The 19,765-nt window shown below is 37.0% G+C and overlaps 10 protein-coding genes across 10 annotated transcripts; 5 read left to right on the top strand and 5 right to left on the bottom strand.

Moving 5' to 3' along the window:
* Positions 1–564: 564 nt before the first annotated feature.
* PRCAT00002645001 (uncharacterized protein) lies at positions 565–1,782 on the top strand (the record flags this gene model as incomplete). Its single annotated transcript, XM_062952523.1, has 1 exon — positions 565–1,782. One exon carries the CDS (start codon positions 565–567, stop codon positions 1,780–1,782), a length of 1,218 nt encoding a protein of 405 aa, XP_062809417.1.
* A 594-nt stretch (positions 1,783–2,376) lies between these two features.
* Positions 2,377–3,207, bottom strand: PRCAT00002644001 (alpha/beta fold hydrolase; the record flags this gene model as incomplete). Its single annotated transcript, XM_062952522.1, has 1 exon — positions 2,377–3,207. One exon carries the CDS (start codon positions 3,205–3,207, stop codon positions 2,377–2,379), a length of 831 nt encoding a protein of 276 aa, XP_062809416.1.
* Positions 3,208–3,730: 523 nt separating this feature from the next.
* On the top strand, positions 3,731–4,954 carry PRCAT00002643001 (zinc-binding alcohol dehydrogenase family protein; the record flags this gene model as incomplete). The annotated part of the gene is made up of 1 exon (XM_062952520.1): positions 3,731–4,954. The coding sequence occupies one exon, from the start codon at positions 3,731–3,733 to the stop codon at positions 4,952–4,954; it is 1,224 nt and encodes a 407-aa protein (XP_062809415.1).
* A 601-nt stretch (positions 4,955–5,555) lies between these two features.
* On the top strand, positions 5,556–9,767 carry KEM1 (chromatin-binding exonuclease; the record flags this gene model as incomplete). The annotated part of the gene is made up of 1 exon (XM_062952519.1): positions 5,556–9,767. One exon carries the CDS (start codon positions 5,556–5,558, stop codon positions 9,765–9,767), a length of 4,212 nt encoding a protein of 1,403 aa, XP_062809414.1.
* A 92-nt stretch (positions 9,768–9,859) lies between these two features.
* On the bottom strand, positions 9,860–10,268 carry COX19 (Cox19p; the record flags this gene model as incomplete). The annotated part of the gene is made up of 2 exons (XM_062952518.1): positions 9,860–10,143; positions 10,250–10,268. The coding sequence occupies 2 exons, from the start codon at positions 10,266–10,268 to the stop codon at positions 9,860–9,862; spliced, it is 303 nt and encodes a 100-aa protein (XP_062809413.1).
* Positions 10,269–11,235: 967 nt separating this feature from the next.
* Positions 11,236–13,404, top strand: AGC1 (amino acid transporter; the record flags this gene model as incomplete). The annotated part of the gene is made up of 1 exon (XM_062952517.1): positions 11,236–13,404. The coding sequence occupies one exon, from the start codon at positions 11,236–11,238 to the stop codon at positions 13,402–13,404; it is 2,169 nt and encodes a 722-aa protein (XP_062809412.1).
* An 82-nt stretch (positions 13,405–13,486) lies between these two features.
* On the bottom strand, positions 13,487–14,848 carry PRCAT00002639001 (uncharacterized protein; the record flags this gene model as incomplete). The annotated part of the gene is made up of 1 exon (XM_062952516.1): positions 13,487–14,848. The coding sequence occupies one exon, from the start codon at positions 14,846–14,848 to the stop codon at positions 13,487–13,489; it is 1,362 nt and encodes a 453-aa protein (XP_062809411.1).
* A 155-nt stretch (positions 14,849–15,003) lies between these two features.
* PRCAT00002638001 (uncharacterized protein) lies at positions 15,004–15,822 on the bottom strand (the record flags this gene model as incomplete). Its single annotated transcript, XM_062952515.1, has 1 exon — positions 15,004–15,822. The coding sequence occupies one exon, from the start codon at positions 15,820–15,822 to the stop codon at positions 15,004–15,006; it is 819 nt and encodes a 272-aa protein (XP_062809410.1).
* A 159-nt stretch (positions 15,823–15,981) lies between these two features.
* Positions 15,982–17,355, bottom strand: NUP49 (FG-nucleoporin; the record flags this gene model as incomplete). Its single annotated transcript, XM_062952514.1, has 1 exon — positions 15,982–17,355. The coding sequence occupies one exon, from the start codon at positions 17,353–17,355 to the stop codon at positions 15,982–15,984; it is 1,374 nt and encodes a 457-aa protein (XP_062809409.1).
* Positions 17,356–17,657: 302 nt separating this feature from the next.
* Positions 17,658–18,965, top strand: PRCAT00002636001 (ssDNA endodeoxyribonuclease; the record flags this gene model as incomplete). Its single annotated transcript, XM_062952513.1, has 1 exon — positions 17,658–18,965. The coding sequence occupies one exon, from the start codon at positions 17,658–17,660 to the stop codon at positions 18,963–18,965; it is 1,308 nt and encodes a 435-aa protein (XP_062809408.1).
* Positions 18,966–19,765: the final 800 nt, after the last annotated feature.

Below are 19,765 nucleotides of genomic sequence, written 5' to 3'. Positions count from 1 at the left end.
GAAATATATTTAACGATTTAGACTTAAAGTTAAGACATGTATTCCTAAGAACTCTAAAAGATTATAATACCTCCATAGGTAAGAATCGGGTTTCAAATAAAAGTTCGATGGTCCTTAGTGAGTAGTTATATACCGGTAAACTACGTAATTTTATTTGTGATACATATTGTAAAGGGATAGATTTATTAATTAAATAAGGAGGCAAACCTTAGATTTTTAGAACACTTAAGAATCACTTAAGATAATAGGTATGTACATACCCCCGAGATACAATAGATAAATTCTAACATATTCAAAGTTATAGCAAGTCGAAAGATAATATAGCAATATACTAGTTGTCTTATATTATTTGCTATCAGTTGGTGTATTATATTGACACATCAGATTAAAGGGCCTTATCGGTTTAAGTGGAACTCAATAATTGGGTGAAATAGAGCTACTCAAAGATTCAGCTAACTTTCCTTCTTTGTTCTCCTACGATCCTAAATCAACCTGACTTATTTGTCATTTGAATAACGGAGGTTTGAGTATCTGATAAGACTTCTAGAAATATAGACGTGAAGAATGGTTGGATCGAATAAATTGGGTGATGAAGATTGGTCTATAATTTCCTCGTCATCGGATATAGAAGATGATCAATCAACCGCTAGTTCTAATGAAGAGAGAAGAAATAGTGAACATAATCAAGATACTGTTTCAAGCTTGGCTACATTGAAAATACCTACAATTGTGTCGACGAACGAAAACGAGCTTATGGATGACAATGTTTCAACTTCATTCTCATCCTCGGAAGACGAGGAAAGCTCTAATCAGGAGACTAAACCAAAGAAAGTTGCTAGTATTGTCAATTTTTATGAGAGCTTGCTTCGCATTAATGATTCGATTAAACTTAATTCGAATAATTTTTATCAGAATATAGCAAAGTCGAGGTTTACTCGGTTAAATAATCTAATCCAACCATCAGTTGAGAACGTGAATTCTTCTGGAATATATCCTACTAAAGAGGTTAATCAGGATATTCCTCCTACTCATTCAAGCTTCTGCTCAAGTCTTTACAAAGTCCAAGACAAATTAGTCTTTTTTGTAGGGCGTCAAGCAGAATCTTTAGATGAACTAATGGAACAATATGCAGAATACATCTTATACTATTTAATGGGTCTCATGGTAGTAATAATGGCAATAAGTGGTTTATATTTCTCCAGCTTTGTTTCCTCGATTTTTCACACTACAACGTTACATAAGGCCAAGAGTCCTTATGGCGATGCGTATGACAAGTTCGTGGACTTTTGTACGAATGTACTCTATGAGAAGCCCCAAACAAAGACATTTGGGTTCTTCAGTTTGAAGTCCTCGTCTAGACCCTTAAAGATAATAAGAATTTCGAAAAATTTGAGAGAAAAAATTTTCACTTATCATACGGTGCTAGCATCGGAGATTTGGGTTCAAGTTAGAGCGTTAGAAAATAATTGGTCCTCAATATTCGTTCGCCAATATTTTGAAAATGTCTTGAACTATTACTATAAAGTAAAGCGGGATATTTTTATTCTTGTATGCAATATTCCCTTTGAAAAGATCTACTCTGCTGCTTTAGAAGAGAGTAAAAATCTCCTAGTGACTACACGCAATTCTTTACTTTTAGCTAAAATGTCTGTGGAACAAAATGCTGACTTTTTGAAATCCAGATGCAAAAATTTTGCTGAATACTGTAAATTAAACTTGGATGACACTGCAGTATTTGTATACCAAGGAGGACAATCGTTGGTAAGTAGCTTCAGGCATTAAATTAACGGAAGCGTTTTCAAATATTTTACTATTTTTTTTGGTTAGGGTTTACTTATTTCACTGTCACGATTTGTAATGCTACATGCATAAGAAGAGTATGAGGAGTATGGAGGAGGGAATGCAAGGTGGATGCACCGATGATGATTGACTCTATTTATTTCGATCATGAATTTTAGTGGCATGGATCTATATATAGTCTATTCAAGAGAGTCACAATTCTTTTTTTCTTTTTTTTATCTTAAAGGCTAGGAATTTTATTTGGTTTTATTTCTTCTTAGTCTGATTGCTTTTGATCGGTGTTGTATCTCTTACTGTTTTTATAAATATACACTCAACAATAATCGGTTTAGTAGATTTTACATTGCGCAAGATAAGTGTATGAATGAAAGATGAATACTGTGTTATTAAGCAATATAAAAATAAAGCAGTCTAGATCAATACATGTTCTTAAATTATAGCACCTTTCAGTTATAATTTACTGTATTCCAATCCAGTGTCGGTTTTTTGTCACGTTTTAAAGTTTCAAGATGCGATTCTTATGAGCTAGTTTATTTCATGAAAATTATTAAAGTTTGGACACCCGATAAAGATGATTTATCGAGTAATAAAGTCATATATATCCTTGTTGATGTCCTTCTTGTGAGTGCTACATAAACCATGGGATGCCCCAACATAAACCTTCTTTGTGGCCTGTGGTAAAAGCTTAATTGCCTCCTCACTAGATGCAGCAGGGGGTACAATCTGGTCATTATCGCCATAAATAACTAAAGTCGGAATATCCATCTTTTTTAAGTCTTCATGTTGGTCTGTCTCCGAAAAAACACCAATACAATCATACAATGCCTTGATCGACCCTTGCATTCCCTGCAACCAAAAACTGTCAATTAATCCAATTGAAGTGCTTGATGCATCTTGGTTAAAACCATAGAAGCTCGAAGCTAATTCCTTAAAGAATTGTGATCGATCATTCAAGACATTACTCCTAATGTCATCGAAAACCTCAACAGGCGTTCCCAAAGGATTTTCTTTAGTTTTTATCATAAGTGGGGGAATGGCACCAATTAATATAGCTTTCAGAACTCTCAGAGTACCATGCCGTCCAATGTATCTAGCCACTTCACCCCCTCCAGTAGAGTGTCCAATATGTACTGCCTTTTTCAATTTCAAGTGTTCGACAAGTTCGGCCAAATCGTCTGCATACTGATCCATCGTATGGTCCTCCCAGGATTGAGATGATCGTCCATGTCCTCGACGATCATGGGCTATCACCCTGAACCCTTTCAGTGCCAAAGACATCATCTGGTCTTCAAATGCATCCGATGTCAAGGGCCAACCGTGGCTGAACACTATAGGTTCACCAGATCCCCAATCCTTATAAAAAAGTTTCGTTCCATCGGAGAGTACTAATTCTGCGCTACCTGTCATCACTAGCTTGAGTATTGTTCATCGCTATCACCAACATTCATGCCTCCAGGCTTCCTTTATATATCGTATAGCACACTATACTGTATCATCTTTAAGTAGAACCGAGTTTAAATCCGTTCATGTGCCAGCTTCTTTCTTGCTATCGTAGATCTCTTAAGCTGCCGAGTAATGTGAATTTTCCTCAAGTCTCGAATGCAGTACCGAAGAGTATTAAATTAAATTATTATCACGTGCAATAATTTTGCATATCATAATTAAACGGAGAAATTTTAAACTTAATTCCGTCTCATTGTAATAACGCCACCTAGTATTGTGCATGTAAAGATTTTATCATATTTAAAGTTAGTGTAAAGTGCTACAGCTCCGATATACACCTTTCCACTAAAACCGAGCTTAAATCCGTTCATATGCCAGATTCTTTCTTGCTATCAATGATACTGCAATCATTCTAGCTCTATTTAAGCACTAAGAAATATCATTTATTTACTATTTTATCAGGTTCGCTATTGTTATTTTGTTAAAGATGCCATCCAACCAAGGAGCAGTTGTTACAGGTTCGAGAAACTTGGAAAACCTTGTGTCGGTAAAGGAAACACCCTTTCCGCAATTGGAAGATGATATGATTATATTGAAAGCGGTCGCGTATGCTGTCAACCCGACAGATTGGAAGCATATCTTGCCTGAGTCGTTCGCATCGCACTTGACGTCCGAAATCCTCAAAAAGCTAGGGCTAGGAGTCCGTAGTCTTGAGTGCGTGTTGGGCTCGCTTGGCTCCAGCGTCGGTTATTTTGTTGGCAAAAGTTTTACATTGATTCAAAGAGGTGTCGTAGTCGGTTCTGATGTAAGTGGTATTGTGGAATCAGTAGGTAAGAATGTGACTAATTTTGAAAAGGGCGACATTGTATCGGCATCTCTCCATGGTGGAATGAATAAAAATGGTGGATTTTCCAACTATGTAATGGTCAGTCCAAATGCCACGATAAAGTTTCCTAGATCACAGATACTGAGAAAGCCTTTAAGTGTAGGAAAACATGAAAGTTCGGTCATCGATTCATTTGAGGCCGCTGCCTCAATACCTGTGGGTCTTAAAACTACTGCTTTAAGCTTTCAATATAATCTTGGAATTCCACCACAAGAGAGTGAGAATAAAGATGATTATCTCCTAATATGGGGAGGCGCCACAGCGACAGGCATTATCGCCATACAAATCGCAAAATTAATTTATGGCGTCAAGGTGATAACTACTGCATCCCTGAAGCATCATGGCAAGTTGCAATCATTGGGTGCTGATAAGACGTTCAATTATAATGATCTGGATGTAATTGAGAAATTAAAAGAAGCAGGTGAACACAGAATTAAATACGCCTTGGACTGCGTATCTTCGGTAGAAACCTTGCAGTCAGTTTATGATGCTACCGAGGGATCACAGGATGTCCGTATCGATAATCTTTTGTTTTTGAACGAGAAATCGATAAATGTGAAGAAAGGAAGAAAGGTTGTGTTCACATCTACGAATGGGTATTTGGTTGATGGGAGAACTCACTTCGGTGCCAAGGCTTCAACAGAGATGATAGACTCATATCTTGAATTTTGGCTGAACTATCTTCCCTCTGTGTTGGGCAAGCTTAAAACAGCTCCCTTGGAAGTACTACCGTTTGGCTTAGAGTCCGCGAATGAAGGCTTGAAGTTGTTGATCGAGAATAAGGTTAGTGGGAGTAAGTTAGTGTTCCGGAATTGCAAAGACTGATCCTTTTGGCAATCTGACTTAGAATAAGCTTTCGGTGAAAATTCTTAAGATTTTCAGCTACATCTCTATATGTATTATTTGGACATAATTATAGTTCGTGGATAAATGTTAACATTAGTGAGTATTTTTTTGATGCTGCTGTAGGCTATTTAGGCGATTTAAACCGCTCGTAACGCCTCTTCACGTAGAGCGACATTTGCTCTGTTTGAGTTTGCTATGCAAATTCTAAAACGTGACAGTACTGATATTCGATAGGGAAATGCTACACACATCATAATCTGGAGCAGAAGTCGTGTAATAAGCAAATCGTAAACTGGTGTCGAAATACCAGACGTCTCAAAGAGAATAATAATAGACTCAAGAGTTGACTTCAGACTAAAGCGTATTTAAAGTAACATAATTGTGCTTAATACTTATTACAATTAGAAGTGAAGACCGCGATGGGTAAGTGAATTCGATATTTGTCCAATAAAGCAACAACATTATACTAACTACTAAAGGTATTCCCAAATTTTTCCGGTTTATTTCAGAGAGATGGCCCTTAATATCACAATTAATTGATGGAACTCAGGTTCCAGAATTCGATAATTTATATTTGGATATGAATTCAATCTTACATACTTGTACACACTCTAATGATGATACACTAACCAGAATGACCGAAGACCAAATGTATGCTGCCATATTCAAGTATATTGAACATTTATTTGAAATCATCAAACCTCAAAAAGTGTTTTATATGGCAATCGACGGAGTGGCTCCGAGAGCAAAGATGAATCAACAAAGAGCTCGTAGATTTCGATCCGCAGTGGAAGCAGAGGAAAATTTAAAGAAAGCAATTGAGAAAGGGTTAGAGATTCCCAAAGAAGATCCATTCGACACGAATGCAATTACTCCAGGAACTGAATTTATGGCTAAATTGACCGAAAACCTTAAATATTTCATTCATAAAAAAATAAGTGAAGACTCCAACTGGGCTGGCGTTCAAATTATTTTGAGTGGACACGAAGTTCCTGGGGAAGGTGAACATAAAATTATGGAGTATATCAGAACTATGAAGTCGCAAGATGAATATGATCCTAATTTGAGACATTGTATTTACGGTTTAGATGCTGATTTGATCATGCTCGGATTAGTTGCCCATGACCCACATTTCGCTTTGCTTAGAGAGGAAGTGACATTTGGTCCGAAGGCCGCGAAGAAGAGTACTGATGTGAATGATCAGACGTTTTTCTTGCTACACTTATCATTAGTGAGAGAATATTTATCGTTGGAGTTTCAAGAGTTGGACAACCAGTTAAGTTTCGAATATAATTTTGACAGAATGTTGGATGACTTCATATTAATTATGTATGTCATTGGTAACGATTTCTTACCTAATTTACCAGACTTATTCATCAACAAAGGTGCATTCCCATTATTGATAGAAACATTTAAGCAGACATTGAAGCAATCTGATGGCTATATTAATGAAAACGGTACCATCAATTTGAAGAGATTAGATATTTGGTTGAACTACTTGTCTGAGTTCGAATTAGAAAATTTTGAAAGGCAAGATGTTGACGTCGAGTGGTTTAATAAGAGGTTGGAAGATATCTCGCTTACTGGTGAAAAGAAAAGAGAAAGAATGGGTAAATTAGTCTTGCTCAAAGATCAAAAGAAATTGGTCGGTTTAATCAAACCTTGGCTACTCTCAACCTGTTCTAAGAAAGTTGATGATTTGATAAAGCTTGAGCAAATAGGGAAGTTACCAAGTTTGACATTACCTAAAGATGAAGTATCAAAGCATTTAGATTTCATAAAAAGATTTGCGTTAGAAGTTGGTATCATCATTATTCATTCGAAATCTCAGGACTCTTACGAGACAAGGTTGGATCTTGATGGATTTTCACCTAATGAAACCGACGAAGAGTTTGAGGAAAGGATAAATGAAGTTAAAAAAACCATCAAAAAATACCAATCTGCAAACTTATTCGAAACTGAAGACTTATTGAAGGAATCAAAGGATATCTATGATTCCAAATTTTTGAATTGGAAAGATAAATACTACAAAGATAAGTTACACTTTTCAATTTATGATAAGGAGAAAATCATTGAAATCACAGAACATTATTTGGAAGGATTACAATGGGTTTTGTATTATTACTACAAAGGATGCCCATCGTGGAACTGGTATTACAAATATCATTACGCCCCTAGAATCTCTGATATCTCCGTTGGATTACGCGAACTATTGAAATCTAAGCGGAAAATAGAGTTTGAAAAGTCGAAGCCATTTAAACCCTTTGAACAGTTAATGGCAGTTTTACCAGCGAGATCCCGAAATTTGATGCCCATTGTTTATAGACCTTTAATGACGGACCCCCATTCACCAATCATAGAATTTTACCCAGATAAGGTGGATATTGATATGAATGGGAAGACTGCTAGCTGGGAGGCTGTTGTTCTTCTCAGCTTTGTCGACGAAAAGGAACTTATCAGGGCCTTGGCTCCTTTAGAATCTAAGTTACTGCCAGATGAGAAGAAAAGGAACTCAATTGGGACTGATATTGAGTTCATTTACAATCCTCAAGTTGATCAGGTATATAACTCACCACTACCTGGTTTCTTTAATGAAATTGAGCATGATAAGTGTTTTGAGTCAAATTTTATTCCTCCTCCTGTCAAAAATGTAAAAATTGGATTAGTTGAAGGGGCAAAGATAGGCAAAGATTTACTCGCTGGATTTCCGACTCTTCAAACAATCCCATTCACTTCCAAATTAAGTTTAGAAGAGATCAAAGTTTTTCAGGCCCCTTCTAGGTCTGAATCAATGATATTAACAATCGAGAACATCTGGGAAGATATTTCAATTCACCAGTTTAGTGAAAAGTTTTTGGGTAAAATTGTATACAGCAACTGGCCATTTTTAAGAGAGTCTAAAGTAGTAAAAATTGAAGATTCGGAATATAAATACGAGAGGAAAAAAGTTGGTAATTACAAAAAGGTCACCGCTTCACACCTTAACTCTCTGGAAGTACTGGTATTCAAGCAGTCGGTCAATTCCTTTGCGAGCTTGTACGGGAAAACAAAAGGAGTAAAATTGAGCAATATAAGCGGATTGGTTCACGTCCAGCCAGTGACAGGATTAATAAGAAACGCAAAGGGAGCTTATGTCAAGACATTCTCAAAAGATATTGAAACTTATCCAGTGCAATTGATTGTCGAAGAAGTTTCTAACGAAGATCCTAGATTTGCTACAAGGCCACCTCTTCCAATCGAAGAAGAGTTTCCATTGAATTCACAGGTTGTATTTTTAGGTGATATGGCTTATGGGGCACCTGCCACTGTTGCTGGATACAATGATCTGGAAAAATTAAGTATTAAGATATCGAAAATTCAAACCAATGCTGAACCAAATATCGGTAAACAAAGATACGAAATGGAGAAAAAGGAGATCAAATATTATCCATCATATGAAGTCGCAAAAACTTTGAGGTTGCATCCTTTGTTTTTATCCAAGATTTCCAGTGGGTTTATGGTAGAGGACAACAAGGGGAGAAAGGTTAATGTTGGCTTAGAACTAAAGTTTGAAGGAAGAAGAGAAAAAGTTTTAGGATTTACCAAAAGAAATGTAAAAGGATGGGAATTTTCTCCGTTGGCAATTAAACTCATTGAGGATTACAGGAAACATTTTCCAAAATTCTTCGAAGAACTCAAGAAATTATCAACTAATTCTATTCCTCGCATCAAAGAATTTTCAAACGACTCGGAATTAGATGAGGTTAGAAAATGGCTTAAAGAAGCCAAGTCCCAACTTGTAAGAGTTTCTTTAGAAAGTGAGTCTTTGACAAAATTTAGCTATCAAGCAATCGAGACTTTTATGGACACCTATCTGCAATCTAACTTCCCATATGTCAACAAAGATATCAAAGGTGTTCCGAAAGACGCAGTGTTAAACCCAAGTTTGTCTTATCAATTATTGAGTGATCAAAAGTTTGAGCTTGGTGATCGGATTATCTATGTTCAGGATTCTGGAAAGGCACCTAAATTGTCTCGAGGCACGGTCGTCAATATAAACACGTTCGGAAACAAAATATCTTTAGGCGTAATTTTCGATTTTCCTTTAATAAGTGGTAACAACATGAACGGGAAATTAAAGAGCAACAGAGGAGTTACAATCGATTCGTCTTTGGTTCTAAATATTACCAATAAGCAATTTGTATATCATAGCAGGGCCTCGAAAGATAGGAAGCCTCTCACTCCCGAACAGCGAGCTGCAAAAGCCAAGGCGGTTGCCGCATACAAAGCTAAACAAAATGAAATAACGAAGGAGAAAAATCTGAGAAAGACAAATGAACTTTTGACTTTACTAAAAAAGAATGTTTCTTCTGATGAAAAATCTGTTTCGAAGGATTCTAAGGATGAGGGGGAATATATTAATTCAGACGCTATTAAGCATATTTACGGTCAAATATATTCTAACGTGATGAATGAAGGGATCGCACCTTTTGTTCCTCCTATGATACCTTCCCAAGCTCAAATGCAACAAATGCCTCCGGTAAATTCCTCAGGACAGCTGCAGGTATTTGATGAATCTGGCCCAAAAGATGCGCCTTTTAATGGCTCCACTGGAGGAGTCAGCACAAGAGGCAAGGGTGGCGCTAAAAATGGCAGAGGACGTGATACTTCAAGCAGAGGTTCCAGTAGAGGCTTCGCCAACAGAGGTAGAGGATCTTCAGTTAGGGGAAGCTCTAATAGAGGAAATGCTAATAGGGGAAATTCTGCTAAAGAATCCTCGACCAATAACTCTAGCGGTAACAAAAAAGAGTAGTACTATCATATAATAAAATTAACTTGATTTTTCTTTAGGTATATTCATCGATATGATTTTACAAACATTTATAAATTATAGTATATACAAGTTCACCTCTCTTCAGTCGCTTTCTTTCGGTCAGGAGGCTTGATGTCATCTCCAGGGAGATTGATGAGACCTAACAGCTTCCAATCTGATACATCCATCAACTGATTGTCCATTCTACATTTCAAATATTCTTTTGCTAGAATACGGCAATTTGGCGCATTCCGATTCTCTGTAAACTTCATGCATTTGAGATACCTCAACATCTGAGACTTGCATTCACCCTCATGATCTAAAGGAAACGAGCCTCGTTCCGGAGGTGTTGGAGTCCAGTTTCTAAAATTACCACCTACATGTTGTTAGCGCTAGACTCAAATTGAATAAAGAGGCTAAGATTTCAATCTCTTCGAATACCTTCGAATACCCCAAACCTCATGTCATTTTTAGTTACTTACCTGGTGCGCCGGAGGCCATATTAATAATTTGGAATTATTGCTTGCATTGACAAATGTAATGAAGTGTTCTGAAATGTCGTAAGGTCATGATGCCGAAAGACGACAAAAGACGACAAAGTACGACATTGACTCATGCTCGACTCAAATAACTCAAGTCGAAATTCTGAAACGGTATACCGCTAGGCGGTTTATTTACTTTTCTTACCTGCACCTCACTACCCCCCCGCTCACGTCTGAAGTCACCCGTTGCAGCTATTCAACAATTGTCGGTATTTTTAACCTCGCGTGGATGTCTGCCCCTCAGACGGATCAATGGAAGGGCACATGAGGACCATTTTGGTCCGACCCGGGGTTGGTGAACAACTTTAACACTTTTGCTTCCACGATATGAAAACGTCAAAGCCAAAGTAATAGCATCATATAGACTCATCAAGATATTGTAGAGAATTACATTGAAGCGATTGTAACAACACCGCTTGTGATTGCAATAAAACTGAGATTTTTCTTTGTATAAAGATTTGCGTGCATCTTGCATCGGGCAAATTTTAATTTTTTTTTCATAGACTTCGACATCTCATGTGTGGAGAAGTCGTTTATATATAAACTACTGGAAACTCTTTCAACGGTGTACTGCAGAAACGAAGAGCATAGACTGAAGGGGTCACATATCGAAAGAGCATAGCGACTATTAGTCAAAGGGACAGTACTTGTGAACACAGCCAGTGCTTAAGGAAAGAAATAGATCGATAGATTTTGCATCGTGTCAAAAACCGAACATAAGCGGTTATTTTGTTACTTGGTATTCCCATTAGCGGTGCTATATATCCTTTGGGAAATAATCTTATAGACGTGATAGACATTTTCGGGAGTTAAAAGCTAAAATTTCTTGCTAGCTTTTGAAGACTCCACCAGACAGTAGAATATCACACAGCGGAAAACGCAAAGCATAAACACACGCGTATACATGGATAGACTGAAAGAACAAGATGGCAACAAGCGAATCGAGAGTCTCAAATGTTATCAGAGCGAGAGAAACGTTTAATCAGTTCGCCACCTCTGCTCCTTTGAGCGAACACAAAGTGTTGACTTTACCAGAGTTTATTTCTATAGTGTCTCCTTTTGAATCAGATATTCCGAGGGAAACATTTTCTTTATTGTATTTGATGGCAGATAAAGATAAGAAAGGATTTTTAACAGAGCGAGATTGGATTGATTTTATTCAGACCTTAGTTTCTAAAGATGGAGAGTTCAAGTTACTCTTTGATATGATTTCTAAAGGACAGCAAAGAGCTCATTACAAGGACTGTCTTGAGGTCTTGTCCAGTTTGAATAAAGCAATTGATCCATCTTATCAGCCTAAGAAGGCTAAGTTGAATTGGAAATACTTTGAAAGTTTTTTTGAACCTCGAGGATCCATTGACTACAATGAATTCGTCAGTTTAATAAATTATTTGCCTGTCACAAAATTGATTGGAAACTTCGAAATGACTCAAAAAAATGGACTTATAACGAAAGACGAAATGTACACTTTAATAACGAATAACTTGAAACATAAGTTATCATCTCAGTTAAAGTTGAACTTAAAGTCTTTGCACGAATTTTTTGAGCAAGAAAAATTCAGTTTGGCGAGCGTTTTATTCGTGTATAATTCTTTGAGTAAGGTTGATCTTGTCAATGAGGTGATCGCAAATACTCCACCAACTACAAAAGATAAAGATGATATTTTAATTGACAAATATGATCTATACAACCATTTGAACGACCATTTATTGAAGTCTTCCAATTTCAAACCCATTTCTATGAATGAGTTGAATTTGTTGTTTTTTTTGATTGATAAAAATGAAGAACTGATCCCACGTAAAGAATTAATATCATTTTTCAATCCCAATTACGTGAATAACATGAACTCTTATTACTCCATTTTTGAGCACCCAGCAGCTCAACCGATTCAAGATGATAATTTTTCGCTTTGGCCAATTTTTGACTCTTTGTATTCTTTTTTCTTGGGTTCTATTGCAGGATGCATCGGTGCAACAGTTGTTTACCCTATTGACCTAGTTAAGACCAGAATGCAGGCTCAAAGACATAAGGCTGCGTATAAAAATTCTTTTGACTGTTTCAAAAAGATTATTAAAAATGAAGGCTTAAAAGGATTGTATTCTGGTTTGGTAGCGCAGTTAATCGGAGTGGCTCCTGAAAAAGCAATTAAATTGACAGTGAACGATCTTGTCAGAAATATTGGAACAGAAGAAGATGGTTCAATCAAAATGAAATGGGAAATTGCGGCCGGTATGTCAGCAGGTGCATGCCAAGTTATTTTTACAAATCCTCTTGAGATTGTGAAGATCAGGTTGCAAATGCAAGGTGGAAATAAGAACTTAAAATCAGGAGAGATTCCTCTCAAAAAGCTAACTGCTGGTCAAATCGTAAAACAGCTAGGTGTCAAGGGTTTGTACAAAGGTGCAGTTGCATGTTTATTGAGGGATGTTCCATTTTCAGCCATCTATTTTCCAACTTACGCAAATTTGAAGAAATTGTTATTTAACTTTGATCCAATGGATCCAAATAAGGCACATAGACTAACAACATGGCAGTTGTTACTAAGTGGTGCTTTAGCTGGTGCTCCTGCAGCTTTTTTCACGACTCCCGCTGATGTGATTAAAACAAGACTTCAAGTAGAGAGCAAAAAGAATGAAACAAAGTACCGCGGTATTGCACATGCCGGAAGGACTATTTTGAAAGAAGAGGGTATTGGTGCATTTTTCAAAGGTTCTCTTGCCAGGGTTTTCAGATCTTCACCTCAATTTGGTTTCACATTGGCAAGTTATGAATTATTGCAGAGCTTGTTTCCTTTACATCCTCCAAATACGAAGGAATCTAATTTTAAGGCGATTAGCGGATATCCTGGCGTCTATAATTTGACTAATGATCAAGTTTATAATTCACAGAATCGCCGAATCATGTATTTGAATAAAGAAGAGTTTAGTGAAAAAAACAGTTTAAGCTATAATAATTCGAATGGCAATAATCTTCTTAGATTGCCGGCTGAATATGTTTATAAATCGCAAGATGCAATCAGGCTACTTTTGGATGTTGATTACAAGTTTTTTGATTTTAATTATGATGCCTATATGAAATACATCAAGAGAAATTAATACAGTTTAGATTTTCGATGGCATCATAATTTATGGCACCTTTCTTATTTATGGTCTTAACCTGATTATGAATTATGGTTCACTATATACGATAAACGATAAACCTAGTGAAGGTTCCGTTTACTTGGAACACTATAAACGCATCCTCTATTGTAAAGATATTTGATAAACGTTCATTGCTTTGAAGATTCAAACAAAATTTAAAGAACTGCAATGACGTAAGATTATAGACCAATATCAAAGAATTAGATTCGTTTACTATAAGATTGCCCAGAAAAATTATAGAATACTGGTTAGTTATGTTGTCATTAAAGTATAATAACTTTTTAAATTGCTGCTGACTGTCAATGAGCTGTAGTAATGAAATTTTTCTCAAACCAACAATGACAGCATTATTCGAATCAATTACGTATATCTTCTGAATTTGATCATTGTAATTTACTTTTCTTTTGAGTCTTAAGGTGTCGTCAAGAATGAAAATACTAGTCTTGGTGGCCAAGAATATCTTGTTCGCAATGGACTTGACGCAAACTATGGATACGCCTTCTCTTACAGAAAAGTAGTTGAGAGCATTGATTTCACCGCTGCCTTCAAGCTTGATCCTTATTAGATCACCTCTATCACTGGCGATAAGTAGGCAATTTGCAATCAATTCCGAACAAGTGATGGATAAATTAGTTCCTCTAAATGAAGTTGAATCATAAGTATTAGATGAGAAATTGAAAATTCCTATTCCAAAGACTTTCAAAAGAACATTTTTTGCATCGGAGCTCAGAAGTTGATCAGCACTTCTTAAAAGGTTGATAGTTAAATCTGTTCGAGAACCATTCTCAGATAAGGAATCAAGTTGTATAAAGTTAGCACGAGATGCCAGGTTTTCTTCCTTTAAAACTATAGTACGGAAAACTGTTTCAGAATGTACTGCACAATTTGTAATTTTTGGAGTCTTTAGTTGTGAATCAATTCTATATAATCGTTGATAATAATCTTCTATGCGAGAGTCTCTGATAATTAAGTGCAGATGCATATTACTTTGCAAAAAATTCTTCAAGGAAACAACCTTGAGAGATAGGTCTCTTTCCTTCACCAATAATCCATCATTAATGCTTCCAAAAACTTCCACGTTTCCAAACTGTAAATTTTTCAATGGTCCTTGATATCGCCGAAGCACCTCAAACCTAAGGTATGAAATATCCTTTAAAAACAACGCTGATCCTAGTTTAACGTTTATCACGTCTAATCTAGTCTTTAAATTCATAGAATTTACTACTAGAGTATTAAGCTTAGATTTCTTTTTAACAGCATCATTATTAATCCTTCTCTTCTTCGACTGAATCTTATTACTGTGATATTTACTGTTGCCTATTAAACTTCCATTCGTTATCTTGAAGTATTTGTTCCTCGTCTCATCAAAGTAATACCCGGGAATTTCAGCTCTTGGCATACTCTTACCGTGTGTGGGTAATTATCATCTCATCTTGATCTCAAAATTGAATTTTTGACATTCAAAAATTCACTTTAGTCAAAGTGTAGAATTACATAAAATGAAAGATTATATATATTACTACCACAAACTTTCAAAATGAGACAAATCATACATTATAGGTAATCTATATCGTTATCGTAAGACTCGGTTGTTTTGCTGGTCATATCTTTATACTTCATGTCCTCTCTTTTTTGCAAAATTAGGGCCTCAAACCCATTGGAGCGATCTATACCATCCCAGAGGTAACCTGCCTTAACACCAAACCTATTCGGAAGATTCAAGCCTTTACTATAATAGTACTTTCCGGTCAATGATATATTTGAACTCTGTTGTGGCTCTCCACTAAATGCAACAGCAGGATCATCTATTCTTGCTTTCGACTTCATCAAGTTGACATATTCTTCGTCATCTTTAGATACATGAAACGTCTTTGTATCTTTAAGCCTTCTTTCTACTCTTTCGTTCTCTAGTCGTGATATTTCACTCTGGTTGATCGCTCGATTTTCTTGTTCTCGTAGCCGTTCATTTCGCTTTTCATGTTGCTTTTCGTTTTCGATTTCCTTCCTCCTAGCATCCAAGTCTATTTTTCTCCCCATGAGGTCTCTGTAGATGGTTTCAGGGGCCATTTGATTGGAAAGTGGTTCCGCTATAGCTTTGTCCGAATTATTTTGACCATCGATCCTTTTGAACCCCTTAAAAGACCTCTTTCCATTCATCTCAATTTTCATGGGCGCCTGCTCAGTAACATCCTCATCTTCTCCGTACTCTTCATCGCTACCGACGTTATTACTTAGACATTGGTCATTTTTGATGACTATATTTGATCTTTCAGTAGTCGTTGCATTTCTCTCGTTCTTTCCTTTTTTTCCTTTCTTTGGTTTATCATCACTAGAGCTTAAATACCTTGAAAGATATGCTGCTCTTGAGGACATTGGTATTTTCCTAATGTCAATTGAAAATAGATTCAATAGAGCTGTCTATGACGGTAAGATTGAGATTTTAGAATAGAATATATCAAAGTGCGCAAAATATTTTAGAGTAAATTACTATGTGGAGAGCTTCTATTCAAAGCTTATCTAAATATAATACAGCTATTTTGCTAATTTATTTACTTCGTTATGCAACTGAGCCATGGTTTCACACAACTCCATAAACAAAGAGTATTGCGTTTTTATGACTTCGACGATATTGAACAAATTACCAAAACCTTCGACATAGCTTCCTTCAAGTCCATCGATGATTGAGCTAGCTTCTTTCACCAACTGTTCGTAATTCTTTAATACTTCATGATATCGTTTTATTTTTTTAATGAAGAATTCATTCAACTGCAATCCTGAACTAAGTTTCGTTCCAGGAGTAGAAAGTTGCAAAATCAACTGCATAACTTTATTTAAGTCTTCAGTCAATTCATTATTCAAGTTTCTTAAGTTTCCAAGCTGATGAGAATCAGATTTCAATGCTTGTTTTGTTGACAAAAGTTTATTATGGAGATAATTGATATCTCTAGGCAAAGTTTGAATCAACTGATCGTGCTTGTCATAATCAGATTGCAAAGTTGTCGCTATGAGGTGTTGAGTGTTGATATATTTGTCAAATTCTTCTAATTCCCTTTTAATTTGCACTGGCAAGTCTCCTACGCGGGTCATAGCCGTCAATTGGAACTGGTCTTGTTGCGGGTTCTGATTTTGATTTCCAAAGAGAGTTGCAGAATTGTTCGAATTATTTGTCCCAAATAGTCCACCGGATGAGCCTGCCTGGTTGTTCGATGAAAAAAGTCCCGATGCTGCATTATTGTTGGAACCGAAAAGCCCATTGCTACCAGAGCTGGAGGCTGGTTGCTTGTTGCCGAATAATCCACCACCGCTTGATGTGCCAAACATGCCACCTTGTGAATTAGAGCCAAATGAACCACCTGTATCTCTTGGCTGACTCATTGCATTAGACGAAGATCCAAATAATCCACCTGAAAGGGGAGCAGCGTTAGAGTTATTAGATACAAACCCAGAACCAAGAGTGCCATTACTATTAGCGTTAGTATTACCAGTATTGCTATTACCAAAAAGAGTAGCGGTGTTTCCTGTATTATTACTGGCAGAACCAAATAATCCACCAGCTGCAGCTGTATTATTAGTTGTCCCAGTATTTGACCCAAATAATCCCCCAGGTCGGGTACTGGCATTATTTGCATTAGAAGAGGAACCAAACAATCCATTTCCAGCTGAATTTAAAGAATTTGAGTTGTTGTTACTTGTGCCAAATAGTCCACCTGAGCCCGAATTCGAAGACGTGGATGTATTATTATTGCTACTACCAAAGAGGCCACTTCCTGCCCCTGTGTTATTACTTAAACCATTTCCTGTTGCACCTCCAGGATTACTTGCAAAAAGTCCCCCAGTATTAGCTCCCGTGGAATTATTTCCAAGTCCGCCAAATCCTGAAGATGTATTATTACTGCTGCCGAACATTTTTACGCAACCAAAATGAATTGGCCTTTTGTTTGTCTGAACCTAAATCTTAAAAATGAAGTTTTTCATAGTATTTTGTATTTCAATTATGACACAAAATCGAAGTCAGCTCAAGTAAACAAAAGTACTGTGAGATCCAAATCCAACTCTTGGGATGTATCTAATAATATTTTAACGAACATATAAGAGAACCTCATGCTGAGCTAAAGCCTGGAGAATTTTTTAAATTCCTTTACACCTTATTCTCTCTCATCGCTGCTCGGTCGCCTCCAAAAGAATTATATAATTTACGCGTGTCTGAGATGGTGGATAGATTCGAGGTTTTAATTAAAGGTATAATAGAAGAACATAACCAATTAAAGAAAGAAAATAGGAAATTGCTTCTTGAAAACGAAAATTTAAAAATTCAACTTCAACAAAATACAAAAGTCGACGGCAAGCATGTTGGTGATGAGATGGGTGAGAACATGATCAGCTTCCAAATACAAAGTAGCCAAACCAATAACGAATGCAAATGGAGGCATAAGTCTCAAGACACAAATGCATCACAAGGCTCTAGTTCGCCAGAAGACAGATCAATTTCAATTGACAGGGATCATGAATCAGATCTACAACGAACTCTAGTTCGTATGTCTCCATTGAAGCATTCAGGTTCGCTCGAAGAACCCAAAGCAGAGTTCGAAGTAACGTCATCTCCTCTGGTGGATTCAAGGTTATACAATTCTCAGTTGCCTACACAATACTCTGATGACTCGTCACCAACAAAAACATACCGACCACGTCAGCTGCAAAATTGGCATCAACTAACCTCTTATGAAATAGAGAAACAAACGAAAACAGCACGAAGAGATAGCCTTGACGATCACATTAAAGCGAAAGAAGAGGTATCGCATCATATACAAGGTTTCGCGGCAATTAAGACGGCTAATACCTTAGAAAATGCTGATATGGTAGAGGATTCAGAGGAAGAGACATCGAGTATATTATTCTCTAAAAGTCAACACAAACCAATTAAACGTCATTGTCGCGATAGATCGCCCTTAAGAGATATGACTAATACTAACATACCACCCCTACCATCATCATACACCAAGTTACAGAGAAGACAGCAAATGGTAAAATTCTACAAAGATCTCTTGCAACATAGAACAGACTTTAAGATTGACCTATCAAGAAATCCCATCAATGAAAGCCCATGGGTACTTGCTGATTTCAAACCTAATCCGCACTACCAAAAACCTAAAGTCGCAACCAAAATCGGCTATTCTAAATCACACCGATTGGCAATCCAGAACTTTTATAACACCGCCAACAGGGGTCTTAGCGAGCCTGGTGACGTTAAACCCGTCTTAGCCACTCCTAATCTGGGATTATCAGAGAGTCAGATGTTCGACAGAATTCCATCTCCCCCAGGATTCATGATGTCTGATTTTCCAACTTCTCAAGAACAAAGGCGCCGTAATGATTTAGTCGCTGCTCGTCAGAGCGATAGACTTCATAGGAGACTAATTCTGTGTTTAAGCGCAGAAGGAGAGTTCATGTTTGTACACGATATCCTCAATTCTTATGTACGTGCCAAACGTTACGTATTACCCATTTTGGAAGTCTAATGTCTTCTCAGAACCTTTGCTAATAAAAGATCTAGATTTTTATCTCTCTAGGAGGTGCAACCTCGCACTCGCGAACGCCGGCGGTAGCGACAGCAACTACTTTGCCCCGGCCGACACGCTGCAAGGTTGTGTAGCTAGCATAGAACTTGCGCCCAGTCCCCTCTCGGTGCGCTCCCTAGTTCGCGCCCTGTGATCTGACTAACCACTAAGTGAAGTTTCGGAAATTTTCGCGGCTCTCTTACTGTAAGCCATGATAGGCTCGTCGTCTTCATGGATCTTACTAAGAAAGAGTCGGTTACGAAGCTAAGTAGACCAAAAAGTCACCAATTTAATTTAGGATAGAGAAGCAATAGAATTGAATATACTCTAAGAAATTCAACTCGATATCTGTAGTATCTTTCTATCTTGTAGGCTAAAGGTCCTCTGAAGATCAGTTCCAGCTATGGGCAATTGAAATCTCGTTTTCGCAGGGAATTTTTGTTCACGAAATGAGTCCCTCTAAATCAGGAAAGTTCGTATTATGAAGGGTCGTAGGATGCAAAGCATATAAATAGATAAAACGGTATATAATGGGAATATACGCCCACAAGAACAACTCATTAAAGTGAGGGCGACAAAAAGACTAAGTAATTGACTGAATATTAATTGGCCATCTTACTAAGTACTCTGTCCCTTTCTTGTGAGCGGAATTCAAGACATTACTAGACGATAAAGAAATTGCAGCGGGAATCAACGGATTAGTTGTTCTAGTATACGACGAAACAACACGCACCTTTAGAAGCTATTGGCTGAAACAGACC

Source organism: Priceomyces carsonii (genome assembly GCF_900007245.1).
Source record: "Priceomyces carsonii strain CBS4050 genome assembly, scaffold: Debaryomyces_carsonii_scaffold_3, whole genome shotgun sequence".
NCBI lineage: Eukaryota > Fungi > Ascomycota > Pichiomycetes > Serinales > Debaryomycetaceae > Priceomyces > Priceomyces carsonii.
The sequence above is the reverse complement of the archived record's forward strand: the minus strand, read 5'-3'. Positions and strand labels throughout refer to the sequence as shown.